General features: G+C 38.3%; 2 protein-coding genes across 4 annotated transcripts in view; one reads left to right on the top strand and one right to left on the bottom strand.

Moving 5' to 3' along the window:
- On the bottom strand, positions 1 to 4,174 carry LOC134821110 (uncharacterized). The gene is made up of 3 exons (XM_063831774.1): positions 4,135 to 4,174; positions 1,588 to 2,157; positions 1 to 590 (listed from the first exon to the last, which is right to left on the bottom strand). The coding sequence occupies exons 1-3, from the start codon at positions 4,172 to 4,174 to the stop codon at positions 1 to 3; spliced, it is 1,200 nt and encodes a 399-aa protein (XP_063687844.1).
- Positions 4,175 to 10,998: 6,824 nt separating this feature from the next.
- Positions 10,999 to 17,703, top strand: part of LOC134821282 (spermatogenesis-associated protein 4-like) — a 74,468-nt gene continuing 67,763 nt past the window's right edge. For all 3 annotated transcript variants that reach the window (XM_063832002.1, XM_063832003.1, XM_063832001.1), the window contains exon 1: positions 10,999 to 11,015. The gene's annotated coding sequence lies outside the window, so the exon portion shown is untranslated. The remainder of the gene's footprint in view (positions 11,016 to 17,703) is intronic.

Genomic DNA, 17,703 nt, shown 5'->3' with positions numbered 1-17,703 from the left:
CTATTTGTCTTCATTTTGTTTACATTTGTTCATCATCATTCTGATAAAATCATTCTTACTTAGTCGCCCTTCTCCCCTTCTATCACCTCGCTTCATCAGATCATCCAGACCATCCTCTGACACCGGGTGTGCTAAACTCAACATCACTTGTCTTAACACATCCTTCGTCATGAAACCACAGGCGTCCTTGTCAAAGATCTCGAATAAATCCTCAAGCTGACGCTCTGGCGTGATCTGGGGGTTCTGTTGGAGACTCATCATCCTTATAAACTCACAGATATCAATGATACCGTCGTTATTGATGTCGACTACGGAAACCATTTGCGCGACCTCCTCAGCACTTGGCTTCAAGCCAATACATTCCAGAACTTCTGGCAGTTCGTCCACCGTTATGATACCGTCTCCATTCTGGTCGAAGTCTTTAAAGGCCTGCTCGTATCCCTGGATTTCATGCCAACTTAGACTTACAGGGATGGGAAGTTCTTTTAAAAAGTCCTTGTCTTTTGGCTTCTTCTTAGCTTCTACTGCTTCTTGGAACTCTGGCTGGTCTCGAAGGTTTGATATCGCACCTTTGATGCCCTTTAGATTAACTGAAATTTGTGGTTTCATTAAACGAATTGTATGGTAGTACCCAAACTACTTATCAACCATAAGTAGTTTGTACATAGCTTAACAGAGCTACAGTAAGTACTAGTACAATATAAATGAACTATTTGTTGCTATAATTTTCATGCATTATGAACTTACCCCAATTGGTTACATTGTTAATTGTTAAGCAAGATTTTTAAATAGATTTCGGAATGACCATGATCCACTTAGTGGTCAACCGGGATCATGGTCAATAATGCGCACTACCAGATCCCGGTGGAACTTATTTAATCCACGATATCATGACAGGCCCTATGACCACTGGCTATAATATTTTAACTGCATTGACTCTACTAAAAACAGTCAGTACAAACTACAGATAATTTGGTAACAGCTTTAAAAACTTAAAAATTTCAAAAAGTTACATTTATACCAGTTTTACATAACATTTGATGAGCTCTCGTACAACAAGGGTAAATAAATTAAATCTTGTTGGCAAAACTTCGTAAAGGAAAACTTAGTCCTTCATAAGTAATACCCAGTAATACAGTATGTTGATAAACTTCGTTCAGTGCACAATCAGTCTATTAGGTAAAGTCTCTTAGCCTTGCGTCGGTTGGCCGGAGGAAGCCAGGAAGCCTTTAAGTCCCGTAAATCTTTTATTCCATCTTTTTTGTTCATGATGTATTCAGATTGTCCTTCATTTTCTTCTGATAAGTGACCGGTATAGCGAAGGGTGTGTTGATGTTAAATCTATAAAAACTTTCATCGGAGACCATGAAAAGGCTGGTGTGTACTCAAGGATGCTGCAAACGTTACAGGTGTTGATAACGTCAGCTGAGATGCAGTGCTAGAATACGCAGTGAAATGAAGACAGTTGTTACGTCGTACGAGAGTTTGTTTGATTCAGGTCACTTTAAAGATTAAGAGGAGACACTGTCATGAACATGATGATGATGATGATGATAAAGATGGGTTATTTATCTTCATTTTGTTTACATTTGTTCATCATCATCCTGATAAAATCTTTCTTAGTAAGCCGTCCTTCACCCCTTCTATCTCCCCTCTTCATCAGATCATCCAGACCATCCTCTGACACGGGGTGTGCTAAACTCAACATCACTTGTCTTAACACATCCATTGTCATGAACCCGATGTTATCCTGGTCAAATATCTCGAATATGTCTTCTAGCTGACTCTCTGGCGTGATCATGGGGTTCTGTTGGAGGCTCATCATCCTGATAAACTCACAGATATCAATGATACCGTCGTTATTGATGTCGACTTTGGCGACCATTTCTGATACCTCCTCAGGACTTGGCTTCAAGCCAATACTTTCCAGAACTTCTGGTAGTTCGTCCACCGTTATGATACCGTCTCCATTCTGGTCGAAATCTTTAAAGGCCTGTTCGTACCCCTGGATTTCATGCCAATTCAGGCTGACCGGGATGGGTAGGTCGTTTATGAGATTTTTCTCTTTTGGCTTCTTTTTGGCCTCTACTGCTTCCTGAAACTGAGGCTGATCTCGGATGTTTATCTGTGTCGGGACCTTTAAGGTATCCAGAGTGACTGAAATTTCAATGGTCAGAAAACGAACGATTGTGCAAAAGAAACCAGACAGAACTGCTTAATAACCATAAGTATGTAGCCTAGTTTACAAATAGTTTAGGAGCTTCCGAGTTTATTAGTTACTGTAATTTCCATGCATTGGACGTACTCCAAATGATGCGATTATTATGCGTATAACATGATTTCTAAGGAGATTTCGGAAGACTTGTTTGTTATTTGTTGATAATAATTAATGTAAGCATTTATCTAATAGATAGCGCAGCTGTTGTCCCGTTCAAATGGAATTTAGACATTGTGCTGATCTCATCTAATTCCCAAATAGACTAATTAATAGTCATAGTCAGAACAGTCTACTAATAGAGTCAATACAGTTATAATATTATAGCACCAGCTAGTTCGAGCACGATATCAGGCTCACCACTCACCTTTTTATGTGAAACAGAACGCCAAAAAGTTATTTTTGAAAAAAATCACAAACAAAATCTGGTGAATAAAAAATTCACTCAGAAGTGCAACGTTTCATTCCAAGAGTCCGGATGGAAATGAAGCTTGCCAAACCGGGATACGTACACATTGCTTTCTTAGATTTACAAAATCTTGGGGGATCTTTACTCTCTCTTGACGAAAACATGTTGCATCAGAGTTTACTGTTTAGCTAATACATGTGGCAGTGGGTTGTAATCCAGACACAATTTAGTTTTCGGTAGGTACCAGTCTCCTTCAACTGCCCATCCCACTTAGCCCAACGTAAGCCATACAAAACACAGAAAGACTTGCGGAGGCTCAGACAGATCAGAAATACAAGCAGACAACCCAGAGTATAATTAACCAAATTTAAACACAAGGTTCCATGACTATCTCAGTTTTACTAGCTCAGAGGCTCTTCCAATTTCACCGTCAGGTCCCGGAAGTGCTGAGACTTTCTTGCCCGGTTTCTTCGTCTGATCCAGTCGGTTAATCCATAAGATCAATTTAATGGAGTACTTAGAGGCTCATCTCAGTCTTACATCAGCACTTGTCTCGGGTCAGATCCGGGCTGCTTAGTACGAATGATTTGTGAAGTTATAAGTAGAACGCTGTGGTACGGGAGATTATAGTTATCATGTGGTATTTTAACAATTCTACGCAAGTCCTAGTCGTGATAAATCGAGCCTCAGGATTAGGAAGCTCTTGAAACTTTAAGTTCCCGCGCACGTACCTGAGAGGTTGAAATATTCGGAGATGAAGGTTGGCGTACAGTAAGCGGATATTTCCAGATCTTTGTCCAAACAAGACTGGCTAGTATTAAACAGGGTATCTGCTATTTTTACATTCTTCGTTTAAAACATATCCAGGTTAAGAAGGCACAGTAATAATTAGTATTCGTAGGTCTGCAGCCAGCAAATTGGGTCGTGGAAAGCTAAAATTCCGGTAGGACATATTCAAAATTTTCTCCCAATATACTGCTTCCAGTACCTTGATGGCGACTTGTGTCACTCTCACCGACCTCACTGATTGGTCACTGGTCAAAATTTCAGTCAAAACCGCGAAATTTCGGTCAAGGGGACGGCAGAAAAGCTTCTCTTCAAAAATCTTCAAAAATATCTTTTTATATTCTGATGATTTTCCGTTTATCAAAGCTTTCTTTGGGAATAGAAGTTTGAGTACCTCAAACTTCTATGTGATTGGTCACTGGTCAAAATTTCAGTCAAAACCGCGAAATTTCGGTCAAGGGGACGGCAGAAAAGCTTCTCTTCAAAAATCTTCAAAAATATCTTTTTATATTCTGATGATTTTCCGTTTATCAAAGCTTTCTTTGGGAATAGAAGTTTGAGCACCTCAATAGTGTCTTGTGCCATCCTCAGTAACCCGGTAAGATGTTCAATCAAGAAAAATTCAGTCAAAACAGTGAAATTTGGGTCGCATAAGTCGTACCGGTAGGAGTTTTCAAAGTTTTCTCCGGATATACTAGACTATACTGATGCTATGGTTTCTCACTCTCCTTCTTCTTAAAGAATTTAAGGGATCTTTTACACATTATGTAAGCCAGCTTAGTGGGGAGGCGGTTTAAAAAAACGTGTTACAACACAATAATTATGCGTGAAGCTGCTTACGGAATTCAATTTTAAAAGCCGTCATTGGCTCACTGTAAATTACATCCCTCCTCAGATTTGAGTACTGTAATGAGCAGCTCAGTAAAGTACGGTACGACGGATTCCAGGAGCTCATGGTTCAGACCGGTTCCAGTTTCCTACAGTAACACTCTTGAGCTCTTCCCTGATCCAGATGTGAGTGCTCTATAGCCTATAGGTCTGCTCGGTTGCTGGTGTGCGAAATATTTTGTTTTTTTCTCTCGGTAGAATCTGCGTCCCGAACATATTAAACATATTCTCCGCCAATGTCAATGAACATTATCATGGGAAGATTTAATGATGTCATAGTAACCCATTTCAGGAGAAACAAGAGCTGAGACATAGAAACTGCTGCTGCACTTGTAAATGTAGACGAGAATCCGAAGAGGAAAGTGTTACCAGGCAAAAGGAGGTCAGATCTTTGCCAGACCAGGTTGACAAGGAAAGCAAGGAGGGGAATGAGGTTAGTTCAAAGAGGTCGGAGTTAAAAAACTGATGGTGAGCCTTTGCCGAACCAATAACAATGAATAATGTTTTGTCGAACAAAAACTACATTTTTCAGAGGGCAACATTTTACGAACAATGGGTTGAATGGAGTGGAGACACAAGTATGCACGGGGTCAAATATATCTTCCATGGGAATAAGGTGAATTCATTCAGACAGCCAAAATTTTCGTGTTTAATTTGAAAAGAATTTAAAAATCGCTTTAGATCAAACATTTCCATTAAAGATTCCAAGGAAGATATTCAACGTTATTAAAAGGAAAGTAGAAATTCTTCAAATACCTGACTCATACTTATCGGGCCAGGTTACCAAGATACTCTTTCTACTGTTCATGGTAGGATTTGTTGGGAAACTTGCCTGGCAGTTGACGGAAAGTATCCACTCTTACAGATCATATCCCACCAGTAAGATCACAGATAATCAATTTGACGCGTGATCTGTAACATGTTAAGCAAATCGGTTATCAAATGATATTTTAACACAATCACAACTTTGGGAATTTAAACTCTTGACAATCACAACTTATAACATGGAACAATTGTTAAATGTTCGTAGCCCACAAAATGACACATTCGTTGAACGAGCTTATCAAGTAAAAGATATGATGTTATATTAAGTAAAAACATAAGTTTTAAACTTTTAAGTATGTATATTTGATTTGAAGGATAATAATTAACCCGAAGCCAGCAAGTAAAATTCAGATAGCAGACGTTGAGGGACCACCCTCGGTTAGCTTCCCCACGATATCAGTCTGCAGCCACAACATGGTTTCTAAATCATATCTAGACAGCAAGCCTGGACTTGAGCAACTGTGGAACATCTTAGATAATTGGGATGTAGACCAAGTTAGGAGCATCAACTTCTCTGATCCTTCTTATGCCAGGTAAGTTGCTCGGTAGGTCGCTAGGTAGGTTGCTAGGCAGGTTGTTAGGCGGGTTGATAGGTGGGTTGTTAGGTGGGTTGTAAGGTGGGTTATTAGGTGGGTTGTTAGGTGGGTTGTTTGGTGGGTTGTTAGGTGGGTTGTAAGGTGGGTTGTAAGGTGGGTTGTAAGATGGGTTGTTAGGTGGGTTGTTAGGCGGGTTGTTAAGTGGGTTGATGGGTGGGTTGCTAGGTAGGTTGTTAGGCGGGTTTTTAGGTAGGTTGTTTAGTGGGTTGATGGGTGGGTTGTTAGGTGGGTTGATGAGTGGGTTGTTAGGTGAGTTGTTAAGTGGGTTGCCTGGTGGGTTGATGGGTGGGTTGTTAGGTGGGTTGTTAGGTGGGTTGTTAGGTGGGGTGTTAGGTGGGTTGTTAGGTGGGTTGTTTGGTGGGTTGTTTGGTGGGTTGTTTGGTGGGTCGTTAGGTTGATTTGTTAGGTGGGTTGATGAGTGGGTAGTTAGGTGAGTTTAAAATAACTTCCATGTTTTGTGAAATTAATTTTATTTTAGACCGCGTTTTGCAAAACTTTTGAAGGGAGTGATAAGCACCATCTTGCAGGTACGCTAACATGACCTATGCTAACTTATTGCTGGAGGGAGGTCCCCAGCCAGCGACCTTCCTTCAATGCGAACACTTCATTGACTATTGTGGTGATCACGATGTTTTCGGGGACAACTATGTTGTTATGGTATGTCTGCTATTTTCTTATAATTTCTTATCATTTTCTCCTTCTTCATACTTAGAAATCGCAATAGTCTTCACTTATTCTGACGAATAAACTTAAAGAATTCTACAATTCCCAATATTCTGGTAGTTATGTTATACAAATGTAGTTTGTCCCTTCTCCAGGAGCTAACTACATCAGGCAACTGCTTCCGTATTAACCCAAACGGCAAGCTAAGAGGTAAAGGAGGAGATTACGGTAAACTAACCCTCAAATTCTTTGCGGATCTTAATGAGTACAGGTTTGATATTTTCTTGTTAACCTAACCAGATTGGTTTCAGTGCGTTAGTATAGCGTAAACTTATACAGGCATCTTATAGTTGTGGAACACAACAAGAAAATTGAGAATAATCTTGTGCGAGGGTAGGGACCCAGATGTCGTTTCTAACCCAAATAAACTTTAAGGAGGCTTCTCATCAGTAGCCGCACCTCCTTACTCGGTTTCTGAACTGGAATTCTATGGGCTTCCAGACGGCCAGACCGAGTATTACCACCCCATCCTTCTAGAGTTCATCACAAGTAGCACCCACCTTGAAGATCTTTGACACCCAGACACACCCCATTGGCGAACAAACTTTGGATATAATCTTACATGCTCCCGAAGGAATCCCTGGTTTATGGTCTTTCTCATCGTCACCAGCACTTTCACTAGAGTCACCAGCCCTTTCACTGGAGTCATCAGCCCAATCACTGAAGTATACAGAAGTATAGTTGTGGAACACAACAAGAAAATTGAGAATAATCTTGTGCGAGGGTAGGGACCCAGATGTCGTTTCTAACCCAAATAAACTTTAAGGAGGCTTCTCATCAGTAGCCGCACCTCCTTACTCGGTTTCTGAACTGGAATTCTATGGGCTTCCAGACGGCCAGACCGAGTATTACCACCCCATCCTTCTAGAGTTCATCACAAGTAGCACCCACCTTGAAGATCTTTGACACCCAGACACACCCCATTGGCGAACAAACTTTGGATATAATCTTACATGCTCCCGAAGGAATCCCTGGTTTATGGTCTTTCTCATCGTCACCAGCACTTTCACTAGAGTCACCAGCCCTTTCACTGGAGTCATCAGCCCAATCACTGAAGTATACAGAAGTATAGTTGTGGAACACAACAAGAAAATTGAGAATAATCTTGTGCGAGGGTAGGGACCCAGATGTCGTTTCTAACCCAAATAAACTTTAAGGAGGCTTCTCATCAGTAGCCGCACCTCCTTACTCGGTTTCTGAACTGGAATTCTATGGGCTTCCAGACGGCCAGACCGAGTATTACCACCCCATCCTTCTAGAGTTCATCACAAGTAGCACCCACCTTGAAGATCTTTGACACCCAGACACACCCCATTGGCGAACAAACTTTGGATATAATCTTACATGCTCCCGAAGGAATCCCTGGTTTATGGTCTTTCTCATCGTCACCAGCACTTTCACTAGAGTCACCAGCCCTTTCACTGGAGTCATCAGCCCAATCACTGAAGTATACAGAAGTATAGTTGTGGAACACAACAAGAAAATTGAGAATAATCTTGTGCGAGGGTAGGGACCCAGATGTCGTTTCTAACCCAAATAAACTTTAAGGAGGCTTCTCATCAGTAGCCGCACCTCCTTACTCGGTTTCTGAACTGGAATTCTATGGGCTTCCAGACGGCCAGACCGAGTATTACCACCCCATCCTTCTAGAGTTCATCACAAGTAGCACCCACCTTGAAGATCTTTGACACCCAGACACACCCCATTGGCGAACAAACTTTGGATATAATCTTACATGCTCCCGAAGGAATCCCTGGTTTATGGTCTTTCTCATCGTCACCAGCACTTTCACTAGAGTCACCAGCCCTTTCACTGGAGTCATCAGCCCAATCACTGAAGTATACAGAAGTATAGTTGTGGAACACAACAAGAAAATTGAGAATAATCTTGTGCGAGGGTAGGGACCCAGATGTCGTTTCTAACCCAAATAAACAGGCATCTTATTACATAAGCACAATATTTACCAGCAACACTATCGTGGTTATGCAAAGTATATAAATTATGAATAGTATATTAACCTTGTGTCACCTCTTCACCGCAGTGTCAGCGGGAAGAAGCTACCTCAAGTAGGGTATGCGGTACAGTTCCACGATCACGAGCAGTTCTCCTCTGCTCTCCCTTCCTCCTTCTGGATGAGCCCCGGTCTCATCTACAAGGTCGACCTCAGCTTGCTCAGAGTTAGTAACTTTCTTATACATTCAAGGAGACATCTATCCTAAAATTTCTGATATATGCGTCCTCTTAACTGGAGGTTCAAACCATAGATCTGTATCCTTGAAAGCTTGAAGCTTGAAATAAAGGGAAAACCTGAAATCCTCTCCCCAAAATATATTTCGTTCAATAGCAGTGTACCAAAGGAAGATGCCCTGACCTCCAACCCCCAGGAGTATAGGTTAGGACCTCCTGCGGGCACGTGCAATGATACCATTCTCTACAACACTTACGGAAGGCACGAGGAAAACAGCTGCCTTTCCCAGGTAAAGTTTGTCAAAATAAACTCTGTCCTTCAAATTTTCTAGTATTCCACACCCCTAACATCTATCCTTCTAGTTCTATCGTCTTCTTTTATGTATAAACCTCATCACTACCTACCTTCCTGTTTGTACTCGCCAATTTCTGTGATAATCGAACTTTCCGCTACCCAGTGCAGGGACGATGCCCTAATCGCAAAATGTGGCTGTGTGCCGGTACCACCGCCCCAACCTCAGAATAACCCATCTGTTAACTACAGACCTTGCACCCTCTCGGAGTGGGCTTCTTGTGGTCTACCCACTTACAGAAACTGGTGTAAGTTTTACTTTGAGACTTGTTTAAAAAAAATTTTATTGGATTTTAGGGAGGTTGCAACAGTTGGCAGTAAGTAGTAAGCACAGTAAGTAGTAAGCACTTTGACCTAGCGAATAACACAAACTCGCTATGCAATGACCACGGATATTTTTAAAGGGTTATACCCAGACTAATTAGGGTTAACCCAGCAGCTCCAATTCAAGCATGCTACTATACTGTCGGCTCAGTTTGTTTTGGTCCGAGCCTTGCTTGCTGACGTGACCCTACCATGGTTCTCTAGCTTTGGCAGGTGTGACTTATATATATATACTGTATCATAATCAAGTTAGCGCAGCTGTCAGAACTAAAGCTGGTTGACCACTTATTCCAAGATTTCCTACACATATCCTGTATAACCCGGAACTATAAAGCAAATATTTTGACAGGTTATGACACATTAGGGCTATTTCCTCAGCTACACAGGAAAACTGAAACTGCCCAGTTCGAGCCCGGTGCACGAAGTGTGCAAGAACATACATTCACGTAACAGTTTTCAATCCCCAAATCACTTGGGGCCATTTAATTGTTTGGAAGGCACTATAACCAACATCGAAAATGTAGGGCTGTCTTGAAATTTTAAAGTTTTAAGCAACCGCAACCGCAACAACTTTTCAGAATGTTAAAATACAATTGCTAATGTTGTCCAAATTATAGTTCAAATATCGATGGATAACAGTTAAATAATCAAACATGGCATGTAAAATAATGGAACAAGATTAATTATGCGCGTATCTTTGAAAGAACAGGCATGTGGGTTTTTATGATCCTTTCTTTGTAGTCCAAAAAGAATTAAATGATCAAACATGCAAAAGAATGGAAAAAATTAATAATATGAGTTAAAAATCAACAATTATTTTTATTACTGTTCAACAGTAAAAATGTTTTTCCAAATATTTTTATTGAAAAAAATTTAAATAATTATTCATAAAATTGATCGTTACTTTTAAAAATACCATAGTGTCATAGAAACCAATAATTATCATTTGTAGTTTGCACATTAGCAAAATAGGCTCCTATTATTTTAATTTAAAATGAGCTCATATTATATAATTAATTATTATAATTAATTATTTAAGTTTCGGAAATGATCACTCGACCAGACCCTGACTTTTTTGTTCTTTGTACCACTCAATTAATATTTCATCATCAAACTCCTCCTCCGGATCTATGGGTATCGGGATATCAGTGTAGACAACGTTCTCACGGAGCCTAGCTACCTGCTCCTGGTTCATGTAATGAACGGGGTTGGTGCTCATCATCCTTTTAATAAACGGACCACAGTACCATCCCGCTCCTCCCAGCATCGCTGGAAAATAGAGAAATATTACAATGCTTTTTTATTAGAATATTAATATTAATTATTGATATTCAGAAGCATATGCATATGATACTGTGAAGGAAAAGTCAAAAACAAAAGTCAAAAACAAAAGTCAACAAGCTTACTTAATATAACCGCAGTGCCTTTCAGCGCTATTCTGAGTTCCCGAGCAGACATATTTGAACACCTGAACACAGCTGAATATAATTATAAACTGATGGGCATTGAATCATGAATCATTTGCATTTCTGAACGAACTAGAAAGTTTCAACTTTTAAGAACTAATTTGCAAATTTCTAATCTCCGACGTACAAATGCGAGGGATATTTAACAGTATTATAACTATTTAACTATGTATTAACGCACTGGAAGATTAATAATATAATTGTAAACTAATTACAACATTACAATTCTATTACATTTATTGAGAATTATGTAACGCGATGGAAATATTTTATGCGGGTAATATCGACTGTCCAAACCCAGGATACATAACATGAAGACTTTGTTGTAACTTTGTATGAAAAGCATTAAATTTTTAGTTGTCTCATTTCAATCCGTCGTGTATTACTACAGCTCAACCTGCTCAGTCTGACCAATTGGGAAATTTAAACTCTTAATTACGTTTAGCTAATAGTCAGTGTACCAAATTTATCAAAATCGGAGAGAACAATTCTGTGCCAAATCTTGGCGATCATTACATTTACATAAACTATAAGTCTTGTGATTTATGTGTCGATTAACCTTTTTGAGCAGTCATCGTCAATATCTTTTAAAAGATATTTACAGAGCTTAACAGAGCTAAGGGTTTCATAGCAATTAATTATAATGTACAACTTGTAAATGGAACTTGAAATGTTAACGAATGCAAATAAAATGACACGAATACAAAGACCATAAAATTAACCATTAAGTGCGAATTATGATAGCCAATCGAACTTTCAAGAACATTCAAAAGAACATTCGAGAACAATCATGTTATCGACAGCTCACCATAATGGCACCTTACTCAGCTTTGTGGCACTAATTTATAAGATATGTGCACTTTAAGGGCTACTAGAAATTTATACGTCTGAGGTCAGATATAGCTATAGTTGCAGAGAACAGTAATTAACCAACAGCTGTGCTATTGAAGAAGTTAACTTGTACTTTTACAAGAATTAACGTTATAATGAGCTTTCACTGATGTTGAGTTAAAAATAGACAAGCCAGTACTCCAGTCGCTAGGTGATGCTCTCCCATGGGTGGCCGTTAAAACTGAAAAGCTGAAACTAGTCGAGTCACAAGCGGGTCACCTCGAGATACGATGCTTCATGTCTTCATGATCACTATTTACTCGAATTTGAAATTTAAGTTTTAATTTTTACACTGATACATGAAATGAAGGAGGAAGAAGTAGAAACTTCATTATAATTTTGAAAAAAAGCACCGCAGGTGTAGAATATTCTGGACGCATATATGCGTCCAGAATATTCTTCACCTGCATATTGTTAGACAAAGTAAAATTTTAGCCTCGACACAATGACTCCTTGACTTACATGCATAATAAACTCGCAGCAAAATTATCATAGCTAATTGAGCGAGAAATAGTTACCTTATTAAAGTAGGAATAATAAGGTAAATCTTCTTTATTCTTCTAATCATTCAATGTTCATACCCCAATGTTTGGTTTCGGACAATCGAATGGTCAATCCGGTGTATAGTACTGCAGATATATCCTGAGATCTTGTTCTCTAATCTGTGATTTGGTTTTTCTTTGGAGAACAGATTAAATGTTCTATCCAGTAGCTATCGGTTGAACTGCGAATCGGAACGCTGCTCAATTGTCAAAGACCCAGATAAAAATAAAACGCCACCACCTTGAAAAATCGATGTGGGTTTTGCACTGATGATGCCATATGTGACTTTTTGAAGGGCACTATTTAAAACAGTTTGCCCTCCAGATTGAAAAGAATTGGTATGAACACTTCCCAAAGATTATGATCTGATATGTACCTTCATCACACAACCATCATCGTGCCTCGTCAATCTAATCAACAAATGTTTCATGTGCTGACTTGGTCGAGTTTCATATGTGACCTTTCCTTTCATTTATTTTCTTTTCTTATCTGACATTACATTGACGTAGTAAAGAGTTTTAAATTTGTAAACCCTGTATACCTTGCGAATTTAGTGAAAGATAATACTGAATTTCAACTTAGAAATACGACAACTTGTTAACAAACATTGGGCCTTTCATTGGAACAAATTATAGTTCAAATATCTACAAAATCAAATGATCAAAATATGAGAGCAAAATTAATAACTTGCGTTGAAAATCACCATGAATGTCTATTTTTATCCAACAGTGGAAAGCTTTACGTGCACCAAACTCTTTATTGGAGAATATGTATTGTAGTGATATATCACTGAAGTACCTAATGTGACTAAAAAGCTTGAAACAATTTTAGATTAAATCGTTCGTGACTTAGTTAATGTCTTAAGACATGCAGATGATATGCTATGAAAAGTCACAAAAAAGGAACAATTGTTGTTGGTAGTAATATATAAGTAATATACAATAGTATAATAATAAGTTTCGCAAATCACCACTCTACTGTAGACCCTGACTTTTTTGTTCTTTGTACCACTCAATTAAAATTTCATCATCAAACTCCTCCTCCGGATCTATGGGTATCGGGATATCAGTGTAGACAACGTTCTCACGGAGCCTAGCTACCTGCTCCTGGTTCATGTAATGAACGGGGTTGGTGCTCATCATCCTTTTAATAAATGGACCACAGTACCATCCCGCTCCTCCCAGCATCGCTGGAAAATGGAGAAATATTACAATTTTTTATCATTATAATATTACTGTCTACATATTTCTGAAACTTGGCGTACTTTTCAGCGGTGGTCTTCATAAAGTTAAGGGTATCATCCAGGGAGCTTTATGTTTTAAAACTTAAAACTATAAAAAATGTGAAATAAATAATTTCACAGTTTTGTCTCAGTATTGTCGCTGTTCTGTCAACGCTGTTCTGTCGTAGTACTGCAGTTGTCGACGAACTGATGTGTGACCATTAATATATATAATTCTGAAACAGATGAGCCAGAATATAGAACACAGAATATTGCTATCGTGAACTTGAAGGAAAAGTCAAAAACGAAAGTCAAGCTTACTTAAAAGAACCACACTGCCTTGCATGGCTATTTTAAGTTCTTTAGCCGACATCTTCACCTGTACTTCACCTACGGTAGCTGGTTATAAAGTTAACTTAATGTCACTTACCATAATCACATGACTTAGCTAAAATTAGTTATATCAATATTTTAAAAACATTGATCTTCCGATACGTTAATAGTTGAATATATTTTCTTTCTTAGATAATCACGCATCCCAATGCGATGGTTATGAACTGAATATGCCTTGTCTCTAACATCTAGGCCTTTTTCAATTTCCATAATGTAATTAAAAGGGACTTTTGCGATTTAGTTCCTACATTATGATCCTTGCACTTCAATACGACTAGAGGAATGCATGGATTCAAGATTACAATGATTATAATGATTATAATGATTATAATGATTACAATGGTTACAATGATTACAGTCAAAGATTACAATGGTTACAATGTTTACAATAATTACAATGACCACAATGATTACAATGATTACAATGGCTACAATAATTACAATGATTACAATGGCTACAATAATTACAATGACTACAATTATTTCAATGGCTACAATAATTACAATGATTACAATAGCTACAATAATTACAATGACTACAATGATTACAATGGCTACAATGATTACAGTAATGACAATGATTAAAATGATTATAGTGACTACAATGATTATAGTGACTACAATGACTACAACGATTACAATCATTACATTGATTACAATGATTACAATGGCTACAATGATTACAATGGCTACAATAATTACAATGATTACAATGCTTACAATGACTACAATGATTACAATGGCTACAATGATTACAATAATTAAAATTATTACAATGATTACAATTACTACAATGACTACAATGATTACAATCTTACTATATATAAAGCGAGACGATATATATATATATATATCCGTGCCATTTTACTGAAACCAGGGCATCAACTTTAACGCGACTTTCCGCAAAAACCGTAAAAGATATACGGTTCTTTTGCGATAGTCAAAACGCGACAACTAGCGCTGGATGGCGACAACTAGCGCTATCCAGCGCTAGTTGTCGCCATCCAGCGCTAGTTGTCGCTATCCAGCGCTGGATAACGCTGGCCAGCGCAAAATATATATGTTCGATAATTGTCGCTATCCAGCGCTAGTTGTCGCTGGCTATGCGACACTGTCGCACGCGATAGTTTGCGATGGCCAGCGCAACTGGCCATCGCAGAAAACAGTTCGATAACTAGCGCTGGATAGCGACAACTAGCGCTGGATGGCGACAACTAGCGCTGGATAGCGCTAGTTGTCGCCATCCAGCGCTAATTGTCGCGTTTTGACTATCGCAAAAGAACCAGATATACAACTGAAACTTTTTTGACTGGGTCAAATGCTTTAATGGCCTTCAAATCAGCATGAAAAAATTAAAAATTGGCCAAGGAATAAGAATTTTAGTGCCCAAAATTTGGACTCCCAAGTGGTGTCAAAAACGCGAATTAAATAGGTAATAATTATTTTATTCTCTCGAGTCTTGACACCACTTTAGGGTTATACGGGTTCCTGCTTGTATTCATAAATCATAAAGTTACAATGATTACAATGATTACAATGATTACAATGTCTACAATGACTACAACGATTACAATGATTACAATGATTACAATGATTACAATAATTACAATAATTACAATAATTACAATGACTACAATGTTTACAATGATTACAATTAGGGGTTGCTCAGATAGATGAGAAATGCATGCGCGCGGAGAGAATTGTGTGCCTGGTTAAAAGATATGAATACAATGGACATAACGGTAAATGAAAACCAACTTAACACCATCAGGTGGTACAAATAAAATTTAACAATAATATTAATGAGATTGATTTTATAATTATTCAATCTGCATGCTCACATGTAGTGTTTTAAACTACAATCCAATCGGTTTTAACTTCTATAATAAGTGATGATGCGCGACATTAAAGCGTTAGAACTAGAAGTTGCACGATATAAAAAAGCACTGCCACGACACGTTTGCTAGAAACCTAAAATATCCTGCTCAGAAATAACAAGCATACGGTAAGCATTCGGTTAAACAGTGTATAGTTAACTTTCTGCACGACTAAGATCTGGCCAACATAAGATCTGCAAAGAACAAGACCTCAAAGAACAAGACCTCAAATAACAAGACCTCAAATAACAAGACCTCAAAGAATAAGACCTCAAAGAACAAAACCTCAAAGAACAAGACCTTAAAGAATGAAAAAATGATCTCACTTTTATTGTTTTCACCGGCCCTGCACAGTTCACACCATGACCATCATCATCACACCTCACCAGTCACCCTGCAATCTGCATGTCTCACACACTAATTGCATTGATTTGGTCGAATTTTTCCACACGACCTTTCTTTTATTTTTTTAATGACTCTTTGTATCTTTTTTATTTTACAATCTGATAATTTCATTACATTGATGTAGTAAAGATTTTATACTTGTAAACCTTGTATTTGTAAACCTTGTATATTTGTATATAACTTATCGAACGTTATTTGACTGGACATTGCCTGAATTATGGTCGGACACAATTTTGAACGGACATTAAAATGAACGCTCGAAAGCATTCAAAACCATTAAAAAATCATTTATACATAGTTTCTCAATCTTAGCAGATAATTTTTAATCGATTTTTAATATAGTGATTAAGAAAAGCAATCGCTCAGCAGTAAAAAATTAAATATGTTGATATAACTTATAGTCCGATGATAGAAATTGGAATTGACCGAAATTAAAAAGTAGTCATTTTTTTTAAAATTTTTTTTTTAGAGAGGCTGGGCCAAGATAGCCCACGAGAGGATAGCATTGAGATGCTCTGCCTACCTCTGGGGTGTGGCAACCTTGGGGAAGGTTGCCGGTGAAATCAGAGTGATTGGTGGAGGATGGTGTAAGATGTTATATGAGTCAAAATGATACGCTTAAATGCCAGCTGGGTTTGGAAAAGTAAAACGAGACGAGACAGCATATGAGATAATACTTTAAGTCACCCCGGTCTGATCCAGCTCTTCCGGCACAATTAAGCGTTTGGTGCGGTTTGCGAAATTGACAATTGTGATGATGTGTTGGTTGTCGAATATGTCATTGACAGAGAGGTAGTAGTCCTGGAAATATTACTTAAAAAGTAGTCATATCCTGGACAATAATAATATAAGCTCGTAGTCCGAGTCGTAGTGGAATACTTTGGGAAAATTTCAATGAACTTTGCAACTTGGAAAACGGACAAATTTTATTTGAACGGACTTGAATTAACGCTAGGGCTTCCAGCGTCTAATACATGTTTACTGGGCCGCGCTCAGCCTGTCATTCCGCCTAATCTCTATGTTTATGAACATGATAACCTGAGGTCCCCAGGTAAATACATGTCTGTTCAAATAAAGTTCGGCAAGGTAGGTTACTAATGGATCGATTACGTATGTCGTATAAGTAATAGTATAACATAAGCCAGAATTCTGTCGTTTTATACCAGCTCCTTACCACTTTACACAAAGCTGTAGTGAGGAACTTACACTGTAAGCTGTTCTACCACTATTTAAATTACGTCTCTATACAGCGAAATCCCTAACCCAATAACTTCTGCAAAAATTTTGGCATAAACACGAAATTGTCACGTGATCTGAGAGAAAGTTTTTCTGCCTACAACTTGTCAGTTAGCAGTTTCAGTAAAAAGATTTTTTTCCAGTTCACAGGAGAATCACAATAAATTTGTTACACGAATGTTAAACGAATTTTCTAGTCAAACCTGCATTAGAAAACCACGTCTCAACTTCAACGCACCTCAAGAAATCTAGAAAGTTCTCAAGAGCTAATAGTAAATATTCATGAGCATAATATGGCGAAAATATAGTGGCACCAAGCGCGATGTGCAATGTGGTTATTACACTTTCGCTTCTCGAAGCTTCGC

The sequence above is a fragment of the Bolinopsis microptera genome, chromosome 9, assembly GCF_026151205.1.
Source record: "Bolinopsis microptera isolate Bmic1 chromosome 9, MBARI_Bmic_1.0, whole genome shotgun sequence".
Taxonomy (NCBI): Eukaryota; Metazoa; Ctenophora; class Tentaculata; order Lobata; family Bolinopsidae; genus Bolinopsis; species Bolinopsis microptera.
This window is presented reverse-complemented; position numbering and strand designations above follow the sequence as displayed.

Bases quoted from the DNA above. Each gene is read 5' to 3' on its own strand.
- LOC134821110 (XM_063831774.1), bottom strand. From the start codon at position 4,174: ATGTGTAAAAGATCCCTTAAATTCTTTAAGAAGAAGGAGA. The intron at 2,158-4,134 runs GTGAGAAACCAT...TTGAAATTTCAG, and splicing joins ATTCTTTAAGAAGAAGGAGA to TCACTCTGGATACCTTAAAG. The intron at 591-1,587 runs GTAAACAAAATG...CACAAATTTCAG, and splicing joins CAGGATGATGATGAACAAAT to TTAATCTAAAGGGCATCAAA.